Below are 23,716 nucleotides of genomic sequence, written 5' to 3'. Positions count from 1 at the left end.
GGGAAAAAAAAAAGGAGAGACAGAGAGACAGCTGGAAAGGTTAATGGTCTAAATCAAGACTTCTAGTTTTTTCTCATAATGGCACATAGAAAATGACCATATTTATCTGGTCCATTAGAAATCAGACTGATTACAAGGTACTCTGTGTACCCTAAGAGATTCCTCTCAAGATTTAAGGGAATCAGTCTTTAAACACAACTGTAACCCAGGTGCAGCACACCAACAGCCATAGGTAGGAATATCTGGACTCGAGAATGATCTAGGGGTTATAAGTATTCTACATGGTGGTACATAGCACTCCTATTTTTATTAGCAAGACCCTGCAGTTACAGAATAGGAATTATATTTAGAATAGAAAATCTTTTCCAAAATAAGAGCTTTATGACCCTCAGTCCTGACCAGAGGTTGGGCAAGGATCTCACTAAATTCTGCTACTTGGGGATTTCAATACATGCTGAGGCTAATGCAGTATCTCCTCAAATAGGCTGTAAATCCCAAAGATCAAGTTTTCCTCTTTCTTTATTTCACAACTGCCTTTAAGGCAGGATTTTGTTAAATGACTGCCTATTCCCTATGTAGACCACCAACGGAGTTCTGATCACATAACTTGAAAACTATCTAAATGTCTGTCCCAACTAAACAATAAAGTCTGAAACCAAAGGCGGTGCTGCATTCATCACCATTTCCCCAGCATTGGCACAGTACTGTCACAAAATAACAGGTGCTCGGTAAACGCACACTGAGTTAAACCGAACTGATGAACTAAACAGTACATTGGACTGTCTTCAAACAGATGGGCCCAAAATGTAGAACAGAGGAGTGAAAATTACAAGGACTAGGGCCGTAAAGTGAGATGTAGCTAGGACTAAGTCCTGTCAGAAAGTTCTACATGGAGAAAATAGGAGATGAAGATGGCACACTCAGGGGAATGACAGTTCTCTTTGTGGAATCAAAGTTGTGTTCAACAGAACACAATTAGGTAGAAGAGAAAGGGAATGCAAGCCAATTCTTGACATCAAGGTAAGTCCGTGTACTTTCCATATGTTTATACACAGTTCAGTTCAGTTGCTCAGTCGTGTCTGACTCTTTGCGACCCCATGAATTGAAGCACGCCAGGCCTCCCTGTCCATCACCAACTCCCGGAGTTCACTCAGACTCATATCCATCAAGTCCGTGATGCCATCCAGCCATCTCATCCTCTGTTGTGCCCTTCTCCTCCTGCCCCCAATCCCTCCCTTCTGCCATCAGGGTCTTTTCCAGTGAGTCAACTCTTCGCATCAGGGGGCCAAAGTATTTGAGTTTCAGCTTCAGCATCAGTCCTTCCAAAGAAAACCCAGGATTGATCTCCTTTAGGATGGACTGGTTGGATCTCCTTGCAGTCCAAGGGACTCTCAAGAGTCTTCTACAACACCACAGTTCAGGAGCATCAATTCTTCAGCACTCAGCTTTCTTCACAGTCCAACTCTCACATCCATACATGACCACTGGAAAAACCACAGCCTTGACTAGACAGACCTTTGTTGGCAAAATAATATCTGCTTTTCAATATGATATCTAGGTTGGTCACAACTTTCCTTCCAAGGAGTAAGCATCTTTTAATTTCATGGCTGCAATCACCATCTGCAGTAGGTGGTGCTAATATTACACCTATGTCAGACTTCTGGTGGAGTCAATTAAAATCAGACATAAGCACCTGCCGATAAACCACAGTACTTAATTCTTTCCAGAACATTTATTCACAAAACCCTTTACAAGTAGTAAAGATGTGAATATGCATCAAACCAAGCAAATCACCCAAATGAATAGATTTTGATGCATTCGTTTTTGAGGGAAATAATGTGTCTGCTGGGAAATGATCAGGAAAATCAACATAATCAAAACTTTAATAAGTAAATTGTAGCATTAACAAATTTACATCCATTTCTGACTGCTGCTTATCAGTCTTACACATAAAAGCAATTTGTTATATCTATTTCTCAAGCATATTTCTATTATGCCTTTTATCAGCTACCTCCTTTGCCAAATACTCATTCCTAATTTTAATGGCTGTCAAAATGATGTATTTTAGACCTAGACTTTATCTGCTCTTTAGGCAATTTCTATTTTAATGACAGAATTGACTCACATGATGTAGACATTTAAATACATATAAAGGGAGAATTTTATAAGACTGACACAAGGCTTTCTTTAGTCAGCTTTAAAATAGAGTATACGTATGTCATTTGAAGCATGCACACAAACACACACACACACACACTCTCTCTCTAAACACACTCCAAAATTCAGGCTGGAGAAAATATTCACTCAGTCTGTGAAAATCAATTAAAATTATAATCTAATATAATTGGCTATTTCTGGGAAGGATAAACTATATGTCAGTTTTGAAAAGCATAACTTAAAAATGATTCTAATATTCAAATTTCTGATTTCAAAATATTTGACAAAGAAAATGAATATTTTGCAAGAATAAAAAAGTCTTGTCTAGTCCTTCCCCTTCATTCTAAAAGCTGCACAAAAATAGGCCAGTCTAGACTGCTTTTCTAGATCTCTGAGAAAGACGACTTCACAGTCTCCATTAGTGAGTTGCTTTGACAACTGTGGGCCACCTCAGCTTAGCCTAAATCCTCACTGTCTGAACTCTTTGCTCATTTCCATATATCCAGCCCTTGGAGGTGGTGGCATACTGATGACTACTCAGTACCTTTGGATTGAGAATGCAAATAATGACTCACAACCCATAAGAGCAAAGAAAATTATTTTCCATATAGTTTTTATTTAAATCAAGTCACTTCATAAAGCCATGAAGCTGAAGTCTCAGCTTTCCACATTTATCCCATATTAAAAATTCCATAGTGGACTCCTGTGCAAATTAAAGAAAAACCTGAGTTTGCCAATTTGCCTGAAAAAATGCTTTAAATGTGTTAATTATAGGTAGCAAAGACAATACCTACAATTTGCACGAAACTGTAACATAATCAACAATAATGTTCCACAAACTGGACAGGTGACTGCCTAGATGGAAACCTGTCCTCCGGCAAGAAGGAAGCCAGTACTCAGTCTCTCCACTCTCCATGCTGACCCTGCATGCTGTGCAGAGCTGCCGGTATTCCTCAGAGAGGAACAGCTGCAATCTTATATACACTTTTATGAAGTACAGTCCAAAGGAGACAGGCTAACAGCAAAGATGCTGCCACATCAAATCAATGTAATAGCAGATTGAAGACAGATCTTTAGCGGATAGGATTGCTTTCCATTTCCTTACTCTAACAATCAAGTGTCAAAATGTCCTCTTCCAAATCTCAATAGAATTTTTGTTACTTATCTGATACTCATAGGAAAAAGGTGTATTGTTTTGAGTGATCTCCTGCATAAGCAGAAAGAATAGATTTTATAAGCCTAACGATTTTATGGATAGAAAAAAAAAAACTTAGCTGAATAACCTGATCAAGTATAAACAATAACTGAATCAATTTAATGCTGTACAGACTTCAAATAAAAACTTAACAAGTTAGCTAAAACAATTTTTTTCTACGATTATAACAGTAATAATAATAATCACACACGTAACAGCAAGTGTATTTTTCTAATGCAAAGCTCTCGGTATCACTAATATCTGTTACTGACGCTACTAGAAAAGACTACCTTAATGTGGCCCAAGTAGATTAAAGAGTGAAAAACTGCAGGTCCTGGCATCTCAGTATAATATAACTTGATACACTTTCAGTTTTGCGTGGGAAACTTGAACCATTTTCTCTCCCAAAGGATAGATGGAATTAGAAGAGAGAGAAAAAAGGCAGTTCTATGACACCACCACAGTCTTTAAACAGACAGTGGGTCAGACTACTATAAATCTATTATGATATACACACATAATTCTGACCATAAAAAGGACAAATATTTCTGGTCTCTAGTCTAGCATGCAAAGAGCTTCAGTTCAGTTCAGTTGCTCAGTCGTGTCCAACTCTTTACAACGCCATGAATTGCAGCATACCAGGCCTCCCTGTCCATCACCATCTCCCGGAGTTCACCCAAACTCATGTCCATCAAGTCAGTGATACCATCCAGCCATCTCATCCTCTGTTGTCCCCTTCTCCTCCTGCCCCCAATCCCTCCCAGCATCAGAGTCTTTTCCAATGAGTCAACTCTTCGCATGAAGTGGCCAAAGTATTCGAGTTTCAGCTTCAGCATCAGTCCTTCCAATGAACACCCAGGACTGATCTCCTTTAGAATGGACTGGTTGGATCTCCTTGCAGTCCAAGGGACTCTCAAGAGTCTTCTCCAACACCACACTTCAAAAGCATCAATTCTTCGGCGCTCAGCCTTCTTCACAGTCCAACTCTCACATCCATACATGACCACTGGAAAAACCATAGCCTTGACTAGATGGACCTTTGTTGGCAAAGTAATGTCTCTCCTTTTGAATATGCTATCTAGGTTGGTCATAACTTTCCTTCTAAGGAGTAAGAGTCTTTTCATTTCATGGCTGCAATCACCATCTGCAGTGATTTTGGAGCCCCCCAAAATAAAGTCTGACATGGTTTCCATGGTTTCCCCATCTATTTCCCATGAAGTGAGCTTAAACGTTATCAATTCCATCCTCACAGGAAAAAAAGTTGAACAAACTGGAAATCAACAGCTCTTTTTGGATCCATCTGAGAAAGGAGGTCACAGAGCAAACTGCCACCCCTCAACTTTGAGAGAGGTGGATACAAAGTATCATAGCTAGCTGGAGCAGAAGCCCAGAAGCAGAGACCACTGCTGCTGGGCAGGACTGGGGCAGGAAAACCTAAACTGTAATTGACAACACACTGGAGGTTCAGTGAGGACCAACTTCAGAGTTAAAAATTCCAGAGGGGCTATGTCTTGTCAGGGAGTTCTAATACTTTTGTTAGTTTTACCTCCAGTGGGATCGCCAGGTTCACTGTGAGGACTGGAGAAAAATCCCATCATGCTTCAGCAGAGGGAGGGGAAATGTGGCCACTCTGAAATACAATTGGAGCACTCTGTCCTTTTTAACAAGGCCTGCTGTGGGGACTGAAATAGATACCCCCAAATTCATGTGTTAAAGTCCTAATTCCCAGTGCCTCACAAGGTGACCTTACTTGAAAATAAAATCTTTGCAAATGTAATTAGTCAAGTTAGGATGAGGCTATACTGGAGTAGGGTGGGCCTCTAGTCCAATACAATTAGTGCCCTTCAAAGAAGAGGAAATCCAGACACAAACATACACCCAGGGAGAATGCCAGGTGAAAGCTGAAGACTGGGTGATGCTTCTACTGGTTAAGGAATGCCAAAGGCTGCCAGCAAATCAGCAGAAGCTAGAGACAAGGCAGTGAACAGATTCCTTCTCACAGCCCTCAGAAGGCACCCAACCTGCCAAAACTCATCACAGGCTTCAAGCCTCCAGAACTGGGGTGATAAATTGTAGTTTAAGCCATACAGTTTGTGGTGCTTTATTAAGAAAGCCCTGGCAGATCTAATATACCTGCCCTACTATTACATTAGCTCCAAACCAACTGAGCTTTTCCCAGAGCATAACTAAGCTGCTGTTGTTCAGTCACTAAGTTGTATCCAATTCTCTGCAACCCTATGGACTGCAGCATACCATGCTTCCTTGTCCTTCACTATCTTCTAGAGTTTGCTCAAATTCACATCTATTGAGTCAGTGATACTACATAACCATCTAATTCTCTGCCGCCCTCTTCTCCTTTTGCCTTCAATTCTTCCCAGCATCAGGGTCTTTTACGATGAGCTGGCTCTTCGCATCAGGTAGCCAAAGTAACTAAGCTGAGAAGGGCCCAATTCCAGCCTGCTCTAGCCTTTCATGTGGGGCAAGGGAAATGCCCAACTCCAGCACCCTCTAGCCTTCTTGTCTCACTTAAAGCAGGGTTGGGGACCAAGAGATACTTGGAAAGGTCACAGAGGCACTCCCTCATGAAAAGACTAAAAGCTCATCACAGGACAACAGACTGCTTCTTTCCATCACTGTCATACCTCACTGCCACATCAGCAGTGCTTCTAAATAACAGGGACATGCAAAGAAAGAACCACACATCTCAGACCTCACTTTAGCAGAAGTCCTATGTGCTGTGAGCATGTGTGTGCTCAGCTGTGTCTGACTCCCTGTGACCCCATGGACTGCAGCCCACCAGACTCCTCTGTCCATGGCATTTTCCAGGCAAGAATACTGGAGTGGGTTGCCACTTCCTACTCCAGGGCATATTCCTCCCAGATTAACATAAAAACTCATACCAAAGGCCTACTTACTTCTAGTCCTTTTACACTCTACATTATGTCTAGCTTTCAACAACAACAAAAGTACAGGACATATTAAAACACACAAAGAGATGGTTTGAAGCAACTTTGCAAGCATCAGAATCAGACTCAAATATGGCAGAGGTGCTGGAATTACCAGACAGGAATCTAACACAACCATGATTAATATGCTAAGGGATCTAATGGAAAAACTGACAACATATAAGAACATTTGGGTAAAGTAAGCAGAGAAATGTTAACACTAAGAAAGAATCAAAAGAAAATGCTAAAAAGAAAAAACACTAAAAGAAATGAAGAATGTCTATGATGGGTACATCAATAGTCTGCACACAGCTGAGGAAAGAATCACTGAACTTCAAGATACGTCAACAGAAACTTTCAAAACTGCAATACAAAGAGCAAAAAGACTGGGGATGGGACTGGGAAATCAAACAGAATATCCAAGAACTATGGACAAATACACTTGGTATAATATATACAAGGTGGCAATATGATAAGGATTAAAAAAGGAGGAAAAGTTCAGAAGAAATATTTGAAGCAATAATAACTGAGAATTTCCTCAAATTAATGAAAGATACCAAACCACAGATCTAGGAAGCTCAGACAGAACCAAGCAGGAAAAATAGCAAAAATCTACTGGAGTGGGTAGCCTTTCCCTTCTCCAGGAGATCTTCCCAACCCAGGAATCGAATCCAGGTCTCCCACATTGCAGGCAGATTCTTTACCAGCTGAGCCACAAGGGAAACCCAAGAATCCTGGAGTGGATAGTCTATCCCTTCTCCAGTGGATCTTCCTGACCCAGGAATTGAACCAGGGTCTCCTGCATTGCAGGTGGATTCTTTACCAACTGAGCTATCAGGGAAGCTCCAGAAAATCTACACTTAGGCATATTATGTCGAAACTGCAGAACATCAAAGACGAAAGAAACCCAGAAGGAAGCCAGCGGAGTGGGAGGGGGGTGATGAAGACAACTTCACCTATAGAGAAGTCAGGATAAGAATTATATCAGACTTCTCTTCATAAACCATGAAAGCAAGAAGAGACTGGAGTGAAATATTTCCAGTGTTGAAAGAAAGATACTAACCTAGAACTCCATATTCAGTAAAATTATCTCTCAAAAGTGAAGAAGTATTAATACTTTCTTAGACAAAAGTTAAGGGAATACATTGTCAGTAAACTTGCCTTTCAAATAATGTTAGTTCTTCAGAAAGAACAAAAATGATGCAGGTCAGAAATTTGGATCCACACAAAAAAAGGAAGAGCACTGGGAAAGGAATAAATGAAAGTAAAGCAGAAATTTTATTTTCTAATTCTTAATTATCATAACAGATAGTAGTATCAAAAGAATAATAGTACCAATGTGTTCAGTGATTATAGTTTATAAATAACCGAAATGAATGACATTAATATAAGACACAGGAGTAAGAAATTATGAAATTTATCTACCCATGAAGCACTACAGTGTTATAGTTGAACTTGGAATTAGTTATAAATGTATATTCAAAAATCAAAAGGTAACTACTAGAAAAATTTTTAAGAAATATAATTAATATACTAAGAGAAGAAAAATGGAATCATATATAAAATACTCAATTAAAGTCAGAGGAGGCATAAAGGAAAAGAAAATAAAAAAGAAAAAACAAAGGTGATGAAAAAAATAGTAGTATAAATAAAACAGAAGAAAGGGTAGGATTTTTTTTAAAGCCAAAAAGTACCTTAATATGTGTCCTTTTCATTGTAAACAGAAAAATATGGGTATCTGGGATGTTTTCTTTAAATATAAAACAAGCAAAGTTTTTGAAACTTTAGTATGTAGCAATCACATGAAACTGCATTGTGTCACAAATTCTAAAAGCAAAGAGAAGACCATTCATTCCAAACTCCTAACAACTCTCTCATTTTTATTATTAACTTACCAATCTAAACTTTTATCATGGAAATGGCAACCCACTCCAGTATTCTTGCCTGAGAAGTCTTATGGACAGAGGAGCTTGGTGAGCTACAGTCCATGGGGTCACAGAAGAGCTGGATGTGACTCAGTGACTAAACAACAACAATAAGCAATCTATGAGGGCAATGAACACAGCTCACCACATCATCCAATTATCATTTATTCATACACACCAACAGTATGAGTGCATAACATTCACTGTCATATATTTTCCAGTTTAATATTATTTAAATATTCACACTGCCATGTTTGCCAATTTGGTATTCAATTATGTTTATATATCTTACCATTTAGATAGCTGCTTCCCTCATCTACTTTCTTAGACAGTTTTTTTCACTATAAGTATGCTGACAGGGATAATTTAATATTAACTACTTTTTTCTTATGGTATTTTCTTAGAATATACTTTCCAAAATGGACTCACTGGAGCAAAGCACATGTATAATCTTAGAGCGCTTAATACATACAGGTTAAAGGCGTGCTGTGATTCATGGGGTTGCAAAGAGTCGGACATGACTGAGCGACTGAACTGAACTGAAACTGAAAGGAAAGAAAGTGGACTAAAAGGAAGGAACACATATTGAAAGGGCAGGCAGAACAACCCTGTGCAGTGTATCCCATGAACAAATAGTGCAGAACTACTGAGGAACAAAGGGGAAAAGAGAAATGGCAGAATGGAAGAAAATTAAGTTGAACCAATACTCCTGAATAAAATTAAGAAGGGTCTTTTATACCATAAATCCAGGATTTTACCCTGGATAACAGAAGCTAAAAGAACTTTGAGAAAGGGAAATAGAACATTATCATTCTTTGGCTGTTTGAAAATAGAAGTAGAAAAATTAAGAGGGCTGATTACAAGACCATCAACAGAGACCAGGAGAGAGATATTGAAGGCATGAACGAGGGGAGTGGAGGGGGACAAGAGGAGGAGGACTCACATGTAAGAGATAGCCAAGAAGTACATTTTGATGATTAACTTATTCTGTGTAGTAGGGCTGAAAAGGTGCAGAGGAGCGGTGAAGAAAAGTTAAACTCATCATTGCACTTAGTATTTTATTTAAGATGCTTACACTACAGTTGCCTCTGAAGCCAGGGTCCCATCTTATTCACCATTTTCTCTCCCATGCCTGTCACAGTGCTTAGTATGCTGTAGTTACTCAGTAAGTTTTTAAATGAAATAAATGTGTGGATACTGCCATTTGCTAAGAAAGAAAATAAAGGAGGAGGGACACATTGAGATTGAAAAAAAAGTATAATTTTGAGCTATTTCAATCTCTCACATGTTGCTTAGCAGACAGCAATCTCACTATAAAGAATTATTAAGGAATAAAGATATAATTGAATGTAAGCTATCTATCTATCTACCTATCCATCCATTCATCTAGTTACCTGAAAGAAGATTAGGAGATGAAGATGTGTAAGGATTTAGAAGATTGAATTGGAGTTGCTGGCAAAAATACTAACCAGAGATAAAGTATCTGATGGTGAGTCTGGCCAAGTAGGCACTCACTGAAGTAGGAATGCATTTTTATATGTTAAAGTTCATGAAGATATATAATATTCTTTTCTTTTTAACTTTGAAATATGCTATTTCAACACTGTGTCAGTATCTTAAAATATCCCTTCAAAATCATCCAGAGAAACAGTGACAGATACAAGTTAAATCAATGTATAACCATTCCATAATCTATGTTTTTGTTCCTTGGCAAAGACACTCATTTCCTTAGCAATGTTCAATTTTTATTTTATTTTGATTAAAGACTTAGAAACACAATGTGATGTTTTATGTTCTTTTTTTCGTACAAGAAAATCATACCACATATTTCAGAGGCATCCAGAATATTGTTAACAAAGGCTAAAATCGACATTACCGAGAAAACTGTACTGAGGAAAATACTATAAACATAAACACACTTGTACATTCTCTTCATTCCTTATGAAGCTCATAGACCCACAAAAACTATCAGTGTCCTTCTGCATTGTCCTTCAAGCATCCCCCCTGTACAAAGGACCTGCACCTGAATGTAAACATACCAGACCTGCAGTAAGAATTCCTGGCCAGCAGGAATGCACATGGGGAGTAGGGGTGGGGTAGAGTTTCATGCAGCAGCTGTCTCAAAAGAAGGAAATTAGAAGAAGATGCAAATCCTTTCTCTCCCAGGCTGCTGGCCTCAATTCAGGCAAATTTGCTTCTGGAGGATTAACCTCCCTCCCTTCAAAACTATCTAATCTTTCTATATACAAATGCCACCAATATCTTTGTGGGTCAATTAATTCTACAAAGGACATTATTTACAGAGCAAAGGTAACTTAAAGACATTGGATAAAGAAAATAGAGAAATACACATGAGAATTCAACTAGATTACTGGTTCCCTAAAAAATGCTGTTGACAAAATAATGAAATAATAAATTCTTGCTTTAAGTACTCAATAAATACAAGTAAATGTTAAATCAAATATGCATAAACTACACACACACACACACACACACACACAGAGGAATGAGAGAGGGGCCTACTAACTCAGGCTTTTGGGAGGAAAAAAAAGCAATATTCTGATTTGACACATATATATAAGCAGTCCCCATCTCAAAATAACTTTCTTTCATTCTCTCTACTTTCCATAATGCCGCTATAGGAGCTTCATGAGAGGAAAAACCTGGATGTTTAAAAAAAAAGTCTTACTGCTTAAGAAGAACAGAGAGAGAAGAATCAAAGGCAAAAATAGTCTGAAGTTGTCTGCCAGGGAAAACTGCTAGGCAGAACCAGTCTACCTCCTCTTGATGTTCTTTTGACCCTAAACCCCTTTTTCTATACTCCCCTTGGTTCCCACTTCAGTTTTCCCAATACCTGCAAAGATTCTAATCCTTTACTTCAGATCCATCAACAGCATACTCATTTACAAAGGCTAAACTGGGATGCGAAATCATTCAGAGATCAACGTAAACTAGTCCATACTACCTTGAGGTCAACTGGCATTGAAAGGGGCTTTTTTCGAAGCTGTGTATACTGCACTGTACTCATATGGTAGCTGTACATTCTCGCTGTAAAAGTGTCACATGACACAGAAACTGACAAGCAACTGGCAAGAGTGCTGAGTGTTTTGATTGGGGCACGGAAGAAGTTAATCTTGGATTTTACCTAGGATCAATATTTCTGAATGCGCTTATAAAGTGGAGAGCTTGAAGTATGTGCACCCTGCACCCCTTGAAAGAAGAGGACAGAGTGGGAGGAGGCAGAGTTCAGAGGGCACCCAAGACAAACTATAATTCAGAACTTGGTGTAAGGCAGGCTCCAGAAGCAATGATTCCTTACTTTCTCTGAACTCAACCTTCCTAACCTTCCTTCCCCTCAATCCAGAATTCAATGCACATATTATCAGTGATGGGGTTCAGGACACACTTTCCCAAAATATAGCATGTTGGCATATTCATGGATTCTCTGGCCTTCCCCTTCTCCTGTGAAGCAGATCATAAGACTACCTTATGAAAGGTTGAAGAAGGAAATGGTAACCCACTCCGGTATTCTTGCCTGGAGAATTCCATGGACAGAGGAGCCTGGTGGGCTACAGTCTATGGGGTCACAAAGAGTCAGACAAGAGTGAGTGACTAACACTGACTTATTGCTTATGAAAGGTATTCTCTCTCTTCCTAGAGGGAAGGAGCTTCCTCATCTCTGAAGACAGACACTGAGAGGAATCCAAACAAACATGTCTTGCTAAGTTTCCCCCAGTTTATTACCCTTAGCTCATATCCTTCAGTCCCAGTACATGTGTCCATGACTTTCTACTCTTCGTCAAACCTAGCATAAAATGCTCAGGTTTAAATGCTTTCCATATCACATAAAACACTCAGTAAATTTGTATGCTTTTCCCTTCTTAACCTGCCTAGAACCTAGACAGGGAGAAGGAAAACAGTTTTTCTTTTATGGGTTAGTTGAGATACTATCATTTAAAATACTGTTTATATAAAAATGATTGTACTGAAATGCCAAACATCAAATTTAAAATAAATTTACAGCATAATCAAAATTGATGTCTGCCTTCTAGGTAAGACATAAAGTAAGGGGATGAAGTGTAATGGGTTCTGGGTTGGGACTCTCAAAGCAGAACACTAGGTCTTTGGCATCTTGGATATGGTGGATCAGTAGGAAAGTATGCTCTTTTTAAAGGTGGACCTGAAGTTTTCAGTCTTTTTCTGTTAAAGAAAAAATTATCCATGACACTTGTTAAAACAGTAAGGTAGACTTTATTTGGACTATGATGATAGGCATAAGGAATACAATGGGGTGTCACAGTAAGGGAGAGAGACTGGGCTCAACTCAAATACAAGAAGTGGAGATTTATAGCCATGGGGTAGGGGGCAGTCCATGGATAGAAAATTACTAAGAGGATAGGATAATTCTTTGACAAACTGACCTAACAGAATACTTGCTGAAAGCAGGCCAGGATGATCAGATATTTCCTAGGTGGGTGGTAGGGAACAAGAAATTTGGACAGATATCAAGGGTGACCAGATATTGAGGGTGAGGATTCTGGCTAAACTGACATAGCAGGATTCTTCAAAATACACTTCACAAAAACAGAGGTGGAAGCCCAAGGTCAGACCTAGTGGAGCAGAGGGCTCAGAGGAGTCTGAATAAAGTTTGGTCAAGAGGAGAATCTCTGTCAACTCTTAATTTCTCTAGGCTAAAGTAAAGCTGGCGACCTGGCTGTTATCAAAAGTGAGGACATTCCAGGTCATGTGGCTTTGTGGGGAGAGGAAAGGGAAAGGACTGTGCGTGCACCGCTTCTCTCTGAAGTAGGGGAGACAGAGCCTCAGAGCTGAACTGATGTGACAAGGAAGGAGTCATGTGTGAAAGTTAACTTAGAGTTAATTATCCTGGGTTGGGAGATAAAATATACTGCTATTGTTTAGTCGCTAAGTTGCATCCGATTCTTTTGTAACCTCATGGACGATAGCCTGCCAGGCGCCTCTGTCTATGGGATTTCCCAGGCAACAATACTGGAATGGGTTGCTATTTCCTTTTCCAGGGGATTTCCCTGACCTGGGAATTGAACTTGTGTCTCCTACATTGGCAGGCGGATTCTTTACCAGGGAGCCACCAGGGATATACTGAGTAAATGTAAAATTACTTGTGGTTTGCTAGTGAACAAAACAACTGTCATAGAACTTCTAAAGGATCTTCAGTTCAGTCGCTCATATGTTATAAGGATCTTACCTTATATTTACAATCTAGGTATAGGTAATAATAGAGCAGGACTTTTCATGGAAGACCTCTAATACTCTTGTGATTTGCCATTTTTATTACTGTGAAGTTTAACTAAATTAAATATCAGAGCAATAGCAGAGCAAATGACTATACTGATACTATACCTAATACTTTTTAAAAAAAATTAAGATTTCATCACCATCATCCTTTATACTTTGCTACGTATGAGAAAAGGCCATGTTCAAAACTGAACTTCTCTGTCCTTCCAGCTTGAGTAACTCCAGGTAGGATGGTTGGAGAACAAGGACTCAGTTAAAATAAATTATTCAAGGGGAAGAGGAGTCAGGTCCTAAGAGAATGGACCTGATACTGGTGGGATAGGAGGAATTCTGCTCTGGGGAAAAAAGGTACATGGGATCCAGAGAAAGGGCTGGGCACCTCCTTCCTCTTCCACTTAGCTCAGTCCTCCTCGGCCCCCTATCCCTTCTTCTCAGCTCCACCCTCAGCCCCATCCTTCTCCCAGCTCTCTTCCTTCCCTCCCTACCCCTAATCATAATTCTAAGGTGTCTCCATCAGTTAATTCCAGCAGTGGGCTAGGGCCCAAACTGGATCTGAAGGAAGAACAAATGACTCATACAAATTAAAAAAAGATGTCGAACCTCAGTAATTTCTGCAACCAGGGAATTAAAACATAGATACTTTGAAAAGGTATTGAACTGGAGCTCAGGAGGGTATGTAGTCAGATTGCTTTTCTCAACATCCGCACATTTGTATGACTCAATTTAAATGACACAAATTTCAAAAAATTTTTACAATCTACAAAATTCCTGGTATTTTGACATTTAAATAGGCAGAGAATACTAGAATAACCAAAATTTCATATTTTTATAATAATATACTTTGGCCACCTAATGTGAAGAACTGACTCATTTGAAAAGACCTTGATGCTGGGAAAGATTGAGGGCACGAGAAGGGGATGACAGAGGATCAAATGGTTGGATGGCATTACCAACTCAATGGACATGAGTTTGGGTAAACTCAGGGAGTTGGTGATGGACAGGGAGGCCTGGCGTGCTGCAGTTCATGAGGTCGCAAAGAGTCGGACACGACTGAGCGACTAAACTGAGCTGAACCTCTAAAGTAAGTATATGACTGTTTTCAATGGCTAGTGTACATTACAAGGCATGTGAAAGCTATGTCACCCTAGAACATTATATTCAAGTCAGTGATGCTTAACTCCAGATGTACATCATGATAATTCTGTGGGGTTGGGCTCAGGAACCTATATTTTTAAAAGTTTCTTAGGTGATTCTGACACAAAATTCTAGTTAAGAGTTACTGTCTTAAAACTGTTAGTTGCTCAGTCTTGTCTGATTCTTTGCAACCCATGGACTATAGCCTGGCAGGCTTCTCTGTCCATGGAATTCTCCAGGCAAGAATACTGGAGTGGGCAGCCATTCACTTCTCCAGGGGACCTTCCCGACCCAGGGATCAAAGCCAGGTCTCCTGCATTGCAGGCAGATTTTACTGTCTGAGCCACCAGGGCAGGAAGACATTAAGGTCTCACATACAGAGCTGCTTTGCTTACAAACCCATTACTAATCTCATCATCTCCTTGGTTTAGTTTTTATTTGATGAGTATTACAGCAGCACTTAGAGAAACATTTAAGCTTTCCTTCCCACACTTCCAGAAAGTTATTTAAAACTAAACATTTCAAATGAAAGTTTTAAAAGTAATACATTTAAAGGTGGGCTGGGAACTAGGTTATTTACTTTGAAAAGTAAAGCTGTCAATCTACAGTATAGAATAAGGAATCAGGAGGAGTGATGCTACCAGAGGCAGGGGAAGCTAGATGGTCATCAAATTCTTCCTGAAACATGTCCTAATGGCATGCCTTCATTATTTTCTTTACATCGATAACAACTTATCACGTAGGTTCACATTCAAATGGGAAGGAAAATATACCTTCAAGATGTAATCAATTTTCCAATCATGTATTTAGAATAATCTCTGTAACTAGTACTCCTGCTAATATTAAAAATCAAGAGCTGACTATACCATCTGGATATCATGAGTCAGTTTCTTAAACTCAATTCATTTCCTCTGGTTTTTCATCCATGTATCATGAAAAACTAAATTTTATAAACATACCTTGGGTCAAGAAGGCTTCTCAAAAACTTGAAAAGCAAAACCTGGTTCTGAACAGAAAAATAAAGAATACAATTAAATGTTAAAACAAACTCTTCCAATTATGCTGTGATAAAGAATTTTACAACATCCCTTTAAAAAGCATGCATGCATATGTTTACTTCTAGTAAGCTCTCTGTGCAGATCTAAGAAATGCTGAAAAATCATTTGGAGGTCATTTCTTCTCAGTAATTCTAATCATTGTCACATATTCAATTCTGAGTGCAGAAGAAATATAAATACATTGTTTTACCCCTCAATCCTTGCCAAAAAAAAAAAAAAAAGCCCTCTGCTGAGACAAATCCTGTAATAGTTCCCAGCATGAGGACCCTTGGAATGGCTCCAGAGCAAGTGCTCTGACCTGCTCTGGCTGCACAGATGGGTTAACCCTGCCTCACCTGGTTCTCCCTGTGACAATGGCCAACTGTGAGACAGTTAACCTAGGTGAGGCTCAAATAGCAACCACCACAAAAAAAGCTCATTAACTTTCCAATATAATCAACTACAGAAGAGACAGCAAACTACAACAAGTTAAGCCTGGTGTGCTGCAGTCCATGGGGTCACAAAGAGTCGGACACGACTGAGTGACTGAACAACAACGATACTGCAGGATATAAAAACTTTATGACAATTCATGCATTAGTGCACAGGCGAGGCTTACCATGAAGCAGACATACCAGTTACACTAGGCCACCGTAAAGCAGTCATACTGCCTTTTCATTATCAATGCATGAGTTGTTATGCTTGCAAATAAATACAAATTTCTTTTTCACATTTTTTTCATTTTTGATGTCATGTTTTAATAATATGTATAACATATACAGTGCTTTTATAAGACATATTGATATGAGTGCTGATGGATGATTCATCTTGTAAATATACAACAGTATTGATAAATTTTGTTCAGTACCATAAATGTATTTTCTCTTCCTTAAGATTTTCTTAATAACACTTTCGTTTCTCTAGCTCACCTATTCTAAGACTACAGTATATAATACATATAATATACAAAGCATGTGTTAATTGAAGGTTTCAGTTACTGGTAAGATTCCCAGCCAACAGTAGGCTATCAGTAGTTAGTTGAAAGTTATATAGGGACTTTTGCCTGCTTTGGGATTGGCACCCCTAACCCCTGCATTGTTCAAGAGTCAACTGTATATGTTTTTATATCCTTATCACTTTATCAATGTGCTTTTGGCCTATGGCCTCCCTTGTGGCTCAGCTGAAAAAGAATTCACCTGCAATGCGGGAGACCTGGGTTCGATCCACGGGTTGGGAAGATCTCCTGGAGAAGGGAAAGGCTACCCACTCCAGTATTCTAGCCTGAAGAATTCCAAGGACTGTATAGTCCATGGGGTCACAGAGTCGGACCCAACTGAGTGACTTTTCTCTTCTTTCTTTTGGCCCACAGCCAAAAGATATATTCACTGAATTAATAGATGACTCCTTATCTTGAGTTAATGGACCTCACCATACTGGACAACCAACCCTATAGACCCAGGAGCCATTTTTTTACTCTACCCATCACATTCAACTAGTTTCCAAGCCCCTCACATTTTATTTCACAAATGTATCTTACACTTGTCCTCTCCACTGGCACTGCTTTCATCCTATCCTAACCATTTCTTGCCAAGACCTTTTGCCTTCCAACTGGTCTCACCTCTATTTGCTCTCTTTGCCAGCCCATTCTCCACACACAGAGTTAATATTCTATCAAATGAATCTACTGGTATCACTCCTTTGCTTAAAAAAACATCAGTCCCCAGCACACAGAAGATATAGCATAATTTCTTAGCATTACACATATGACTGTTCAATATCATCCCCCAAACTCTTATTTTCCAGTCTTTATACATTTAAGTCCTTCCTTCCAATATACCTTTTACAGATTAATCTAATGCTTCTTCCACCATCGTCTTCACCACATCATTCTCTGAATACGAATGCTGCTTCATGCCTTCAAGTCTTTACTCACCCAGAGCCCTTTATCTAGAATGCCCTTTTCAATTCTCTGCCTGGAAAACTGACACCAATTATTCAAGACCCAGTTTGGGCGTATCTGGGAACACTTGTCTGACTTGCTCACACAGTCCGTCACTCTCTCCTCTCGTTCCTACAGCACTTTCTATGTATTCTGGGTAGAGCTTATAACACTATACTGTGGTTATATAAGTGCTTCTCTATTGCACAGGAAAAATTAAGAAAAAGACTATATTCTTATTAGTGTTCCCCCAGAGCCCACCATACTGTGGTACAGAGTGGGGCCACAGTAGTATGTAGTGTGAATATGAATGAATGAAATGAAATGAAATCCATACCTTTATCACTCATGCCAGCTGCCTCCCCCTCACTACTTTGGCTTCCCTCCTGTGTACCTAACTTCTACTACTATGACCACCACTTGAGGACTCGGGTGTGCTACACGCCCCTGTCACTGTCTGACTCTCTATCACTTGTGGCCACAATGGTAGTGAGCAAGACTCACTACTAGCACTACCACAGTAGTGACAAATGGCATGCGGGTCCATTAAACAGCACTTCAAACCGAGCATCTCAGTATTCAGCATTAAGACAGCTGTATTCTAGCTAAGATTTTCCCCAAGAAAGTTCTAAATAGGCAGCAGTAGCCCAATAGGAGCATGATAGAAATCTAAACAAATAACATGAACTCTGAAGAGAATATGGTCATAGTCACTATAGAAAAAGATAAGAGTTGGGGTGGGGAGGGGGGAGGACCCTCTGTGGATTACGATTTTAGAGTAAGTACAGGTTGTATTTCCAAAAATGTTTCTGTGGCAGTAATATTCATTATGCACAAAGATAAATTCCCTCATTTCTAGACTCAGATTATCACAGAATTGCTACTAAAGGGCAACAATGAACGGAAGAAGCCATCACAATAAACATTTCTTAGGTGGGTACTCAGTAACTGTCTCTCCACTAGATGCTCTGCAGAATTTACCTGAAGTTTCTTAATGACTGTTTCGATCTGTTCAGAAAAGTGAGTAGCAACCAGCTCTGCAGCTTTACAGGGCTTCAGGGCCACAAGTTCCTGTAACAAAAGAAAAAGATAAAAATAATCTTCAGTGTTAAATTTAAATAGAATTTCCACAGATGTGATGCATAATACTAACATCAGTACTTTCACGAGCTTCTACACTGCTTTTCAGGAGACCTCAATATAGGGCCACAATTTAAAGACATACTACAAGTGAGCAAAATCAAAAAACATCATGTTAAAAAAAAATCAGATTTTTATATAAAAGGTAATTCAAAATTCGTAGAAAATGAAAGCACTAAAATTTTGGATTTAGGCCATGATATCTACAGCATGAATGGTAAGAACAAAAGCTCCCCAAATTCCCTGCCAGTGAATTTACCCTTGAGCTTAAAGTAATAACTTAAAGAAGTGAAGAAAAAAAAAAACACAGTTGCAATTTCTTTAGCTAAGACTTCTGAAACTTTACCTCCAATGCCTTGTAGATTCTGAAACCAAAATTGTTTTAAGAAATTAACTTAAGGTCATAAGTCTTAAATGACACTAAGAGGTTGACCACTGTTAATAACACCTATTTCTGTCAAATCTAAGACTTGCCATCTGTCCTCTCCTTGAACTTTCCTAGACACTACTGGCTATCCCTTTCTTCTTGAAACTCTCTTCTTTCTTGGTTTCTGTGACCCTATTCTACCTTTTCAATTGTATGATCCATAGCTAAAATGCAAAGACTGTCTATAGATCAACATATTGTACTGTCAAATAAAAATATGATGAACTATCATGACTGCAATATTCATGATATATATCTAATAATTTTGTGTTGGTATTTTAGGATTAATAATACTTGAAATGAAATGAAATATGAAATGAAGTCGCTCAGTCGTGTCCTACTCTTTGCAACTCCATGGGCTGTAGCCTACCAGGCTCCTCTGTCCATGGGATTTTCCAGGCAATAGTCCTGGAGTGGATTGCCATTTCCTTCTCCAGGGGATCTTCCCAACCCAGGGATCGAACCCGGGTCTCCCGCATTGTAGACAGACGCTTTACCGTCTGAGCCACCAGGGAAGTATAATACTTAGCTGACACAAATAACTGCAGTGTATACTAGTATATTTTCATACAACACATCTCAAAATAGAAAAGGCACAACTAATCAATATCACATATAAAAAGGGGGATATTACTATTGATCTTCAGATATTAAAAAGATAAACCAATACAATATTGTAAAGTCAAAAAAAATTTTTTTTAATTGATTGGAAATCAAAAGTTGAAAAAAAAAGATAAACTATTATGAATTAATCTATGTCAAGAATTTGAAAATTTAGTCAAAATGGCTAAATTCTTAGAAAAATGTAATTCAATAAACTGACTTAAGAAACAGAAAATCTGCATTGATTAGTAGTCACTAAAGAAATTGAATGAATAGTCAAAAATCTTCCTATATAAAACACTCCAGGCCCATACAGCTTCACTGGTAAGTTCCCAGCAATCATTTAGGGAAGAAATAATTACAAAGTTAATTAATCTCTTACAGAGAATAAAAAAAAAGGAAACTTCTTCAGCTCAGCTCATTGTATAAGAGTAGCAAAACTCTGATACCTAAACCCTGTAGAACATAAGGAAGGAAGGAAAATTATACATTGGTCTTAATTGCGAATATTGATAAAGATAGAATCTAACAATGTATAAAAAAGATACTATAACAGGCTCAAGTTGCATTTATCCATAGAATTCAAGGCTGATTTAATATCAGTAAAATTTGCCAGGTAAAGGCCAGCGCGTGGCTCCCGCCTCCCGTCTCTCCAAAATGATCAACAAAAAGGGAAAGAGGTGGGGTACCCGCTACATGTTCTCCAGGCCTTTCAGAAAACACGGAGTTGTTCCTTTGGCCACATACATGCGAATCTACAGGAAGGGTGATATTGTAGATATCAAGGGAATGGGTACTGTTCAAAAAGGAATGCCCCACAAATGTCACCATGGCAAAACTGGGAGAGTCTACAATGTTACCCAGCATGCTGTTGGCATCATTTTAAACAAACAAGGCAGTTCTATTTGCAATTTTTTAAGGAATCTGCACACTGTTCTCCATAGTGGCTGTACTAGTTTGCATCCCCATGAACAGTGTAGGAGGGTTCCCTTCTCTCCACACCCTCTCCAGCATTTATTGCTTGCAGACTTTTGGATCACAGACATTCTGACTGGTATGAAGTGGTACCTCATTGTGGTTTTGATTTGCATTTCTCTAATAATGAGTGATGTTGAGCAGCTTTTCATGTATTTGTTAGCCATCCATTATGTCTTCTTTGGAGAAATGTCTATTTAGTTCTCTGGCCCATTTTTTGATTGGGTCGTTTATTTTTCTGGAATTGAGCTGCATAAGTTGCTTGTTTATTTTTGAGATTAGTTGTTTGTCAGTTGCTTCATTTGCTATTATTTTCTCCCATTCAGAAGGCTGTCTTTTCACCTTGCTTATATTTTCCTTTGTTGTGCAGAAGCTTTTAATTAGATCCCATTTGTTTATTTTTGCTTTTATTTCCAGAATTCTGGGGGGTTGGATCATAAAGGATCCTGCTGTGATTTATGTCGAAGAGTGTTTTGCCTATGTTCTCCTCTAGGAGTTTTATAGTTTCTGGTCTTACATTTAGATCTTTAATCCATTTTGAGTTTATTTTTGTGTATGGTGTTATAAAGTGTACAAGTGGTTGACCAGTTTTCCCAGCACCGCTTGTTAAAGAGATTGTCTTTACTCCATTATATATTCTTGCCTCCTTTGTCAAAGATAAGGTGTCCATATGTGTGTGGATTTATCTCTGGGCTTTCTATTTTGTTCCATTGATCTATATTTCTGTCTTTGTGCCAGTACCATACTGTCTTGATGACTGTGGCTTTGTACTAGAGCCTGAAGTCAGGCAAGTTGATTCCTCCAGTTCCATTCTTCTTTCACAAGATTGCTTTGGCTATTCGAGGTTTTTTGTATTTCCATACAAATCTTGAAATTGACCCAGCAATCCCATTGCTGGGCATACACACTGAGGAAACCAGAACTGAAAGAGACACGTGTACCCCAATGTTCATCGCAGCACTGTTTATAATAGCCAGGACATGGAAACAACCTAGATGTCCATCAGCAGATGAATGGATAAGAAAGATGTGGTACATATACACAATAGAGTCTTACTCAGCCGTTAAAAAGAATACATTTGAATCGGTTCTAATGAGATGGATGAAACTGGAGCCAATTATACAGAGTGAAGTAAGCCAGAAAGAAAAACACCAATACAGTATACTAACACATATATATGGAATTTAGAAAGATGGCAATGATGACCCTGTATGCAAGACAGGAAAAGAGACACAGATGTGTATAGCAGACTTTTGGACTCAGAGGGAGAGGGAGAGGGTGGGATGATTTGGGAGAATGGCATTGAAACATGTATACTATCATGTAAGAAATGAATCGCCAGTCTATGTCCAATGAAGGATACAGGATGCTTGGGGCTGGTGCACGGGGATGACCCAGAGAGATGTTATGGGGAGGGAGGTGGGAGGAGGGTTCATGTTTGGGAACGCACATACACCCGTGGTGGATTCATCTCAATGTATAGCAAAACCAATTCAGTATTGTAAAGTAAAATAAAGTAAAAAAAAAAAAAAATTAGTTAAAAAATAAATAAAATAAAAATAAACAAACAAGGGCAAGATTCTTGCCAAGAGAATTAATGTGTGTATTGAGCACATTAAGCTCTCAGAGCTGAGATAGCTTCCTGAAATGCATGAAGGAAAATGATCAGAAAAAGAAGGAAGCCAAAGAGAAAGGGACTTGGGTTCAGCTGAAGCGCCAGCCTGCTCCACCCAGAGAAGCACACTTTATGAGGACCAATGGAAAGGAACCCGAACTGTTGGAGCCCATTCCCTGTGAATTCATGGCCTGATGGGTGTAAAAATAAAGACCTGGACTGTACAAATGTTTCTCTTAATTGAGTAGAGGTGTTGTGTCCAAATTCAGTGGATGATGTCTTTTCAAATTTAGTGGTTTTCCTTCCTGAAAGGTGTTAAGATAGTTTGTTGTTCAGTATGCTCCACTTTTTAATAAACTGCCAGATATTATTTTTTTAAAAGATCAATAAAATTCATGACAAAAATAGAATAAGGGAGAAAATTTTCACATACTAGAAATAGAAGACTTCTACAAAAATCTTTATACTAAACATTATGTGTCAGAAATAAAATTTTAACCATATTATTAACATTAGTGTTTTGCTAAAATATATGAAGTTGTGACAATAAATCTAACATTAGATGAATCTACAGACGAAATTATAAAACGTTACAGAAACATTGGTGAACAAACAGTTATACCATATGGTCATAAGGTAGAAGCCTCATAATGTAAAGATGTCAGATTAAAAAAGACTCAAAGATTCAATGCAATCCCTGTCAGAATCATAAGGTTAGGAACTTGACAAGTTGATTCTAAAAGGTATTTGGAACTTAGCAGCCAATATTCTTTTATTTTATTTTATTTTTTAATTTATTTATTTATTTTTAATTTTTACTTTACAATTCTGTATTGGTTTTGGCATAGATTGACATGAATCCACCACAGGTGTACATGCGTTCCCAAACATGAACCCCCCTCCCACCCCCCTCCCCACAACATCTCTCTGGGTCATCCCCGCGTGTCAGCCCCAAGCGTGTCATATCCTGTATCAGACATAGACTGGCATTTCGATTCTTACATGATATTATACATGTTTCAATGCCATTCTCCCAAATCAAAATAGAAAGCTCAGAGATAAATCCACATACATATGGACACCTTATCTTTGACAAAGGAGGCAAGAATATACAATGGAGTAAAGACAATCTCTTTAACAAGTGGTGCTGGGAAAACTGGTCAACCACTTGTAAAAGAATGAAACTAGATCACTTTCTAACACCGCACACAAAGATAAACTCAAAATGGATTAAAGATCTAAACGTAAGACCAGAAACTATAAAACTCTTAGAGGAGAACATAGGCAAAACACTCTCCGACATAAACCACAGCAGGATCCTCTATGATCCACCTCCCAGAATTCTGGAAA

General features: G+C 38.7%; 1 protein-coding gene across 3 annotated transcripts in view; it reads right to left on the bottom strand.

Moving 5' to 3' along the window:
• The window catches only part of VPS8 (VPS8 subunit of CORVET complex), a 300,505-nt gene that overhangs the window by 117,664 nt on the left and 159,125 nt on the right, over positions 1-23,716 (bottom strand). For all 3 annotated transcript variants that reach the window (XM_040252398.1, XM_040252383.1, XM_040252391.1), the window contains 2 exons: positions 18,588-18,677; positions 15,590-15,636 (listed from right to left, as the gene is read on the bottom strand). In XM_040252398.1, coding sequence (XP_040108332.1) covers positions 15,590-15,636; positions 18,588-18,677 — 137 coding nt within the window. The remainder of the gene's footprint in view (positions 1-15,589; positions 15,637-18,587; positions 18,678-23,716) is intronic.

Source organism: Oryx dammah, unplaced genomic scaffold (assembly GCF_014754425.2).
Source record: "Oryx dammah isolate SB20612 unplaced genomic scaffold, SCBI_Odam_1.1 HiC_scaffold_2, whole genome shotgun sequence".
Lineage (NCBI taxonomy): Eukaryota > Metazoa > Chordata > Mammalia > Artiodactyla > Bovidae > Oryx > Oryx dammah.
Note: the sequence above shows the minus strand (reverse complement) of the source record. Positions and strands in the feature narration are given on the sequence as shown.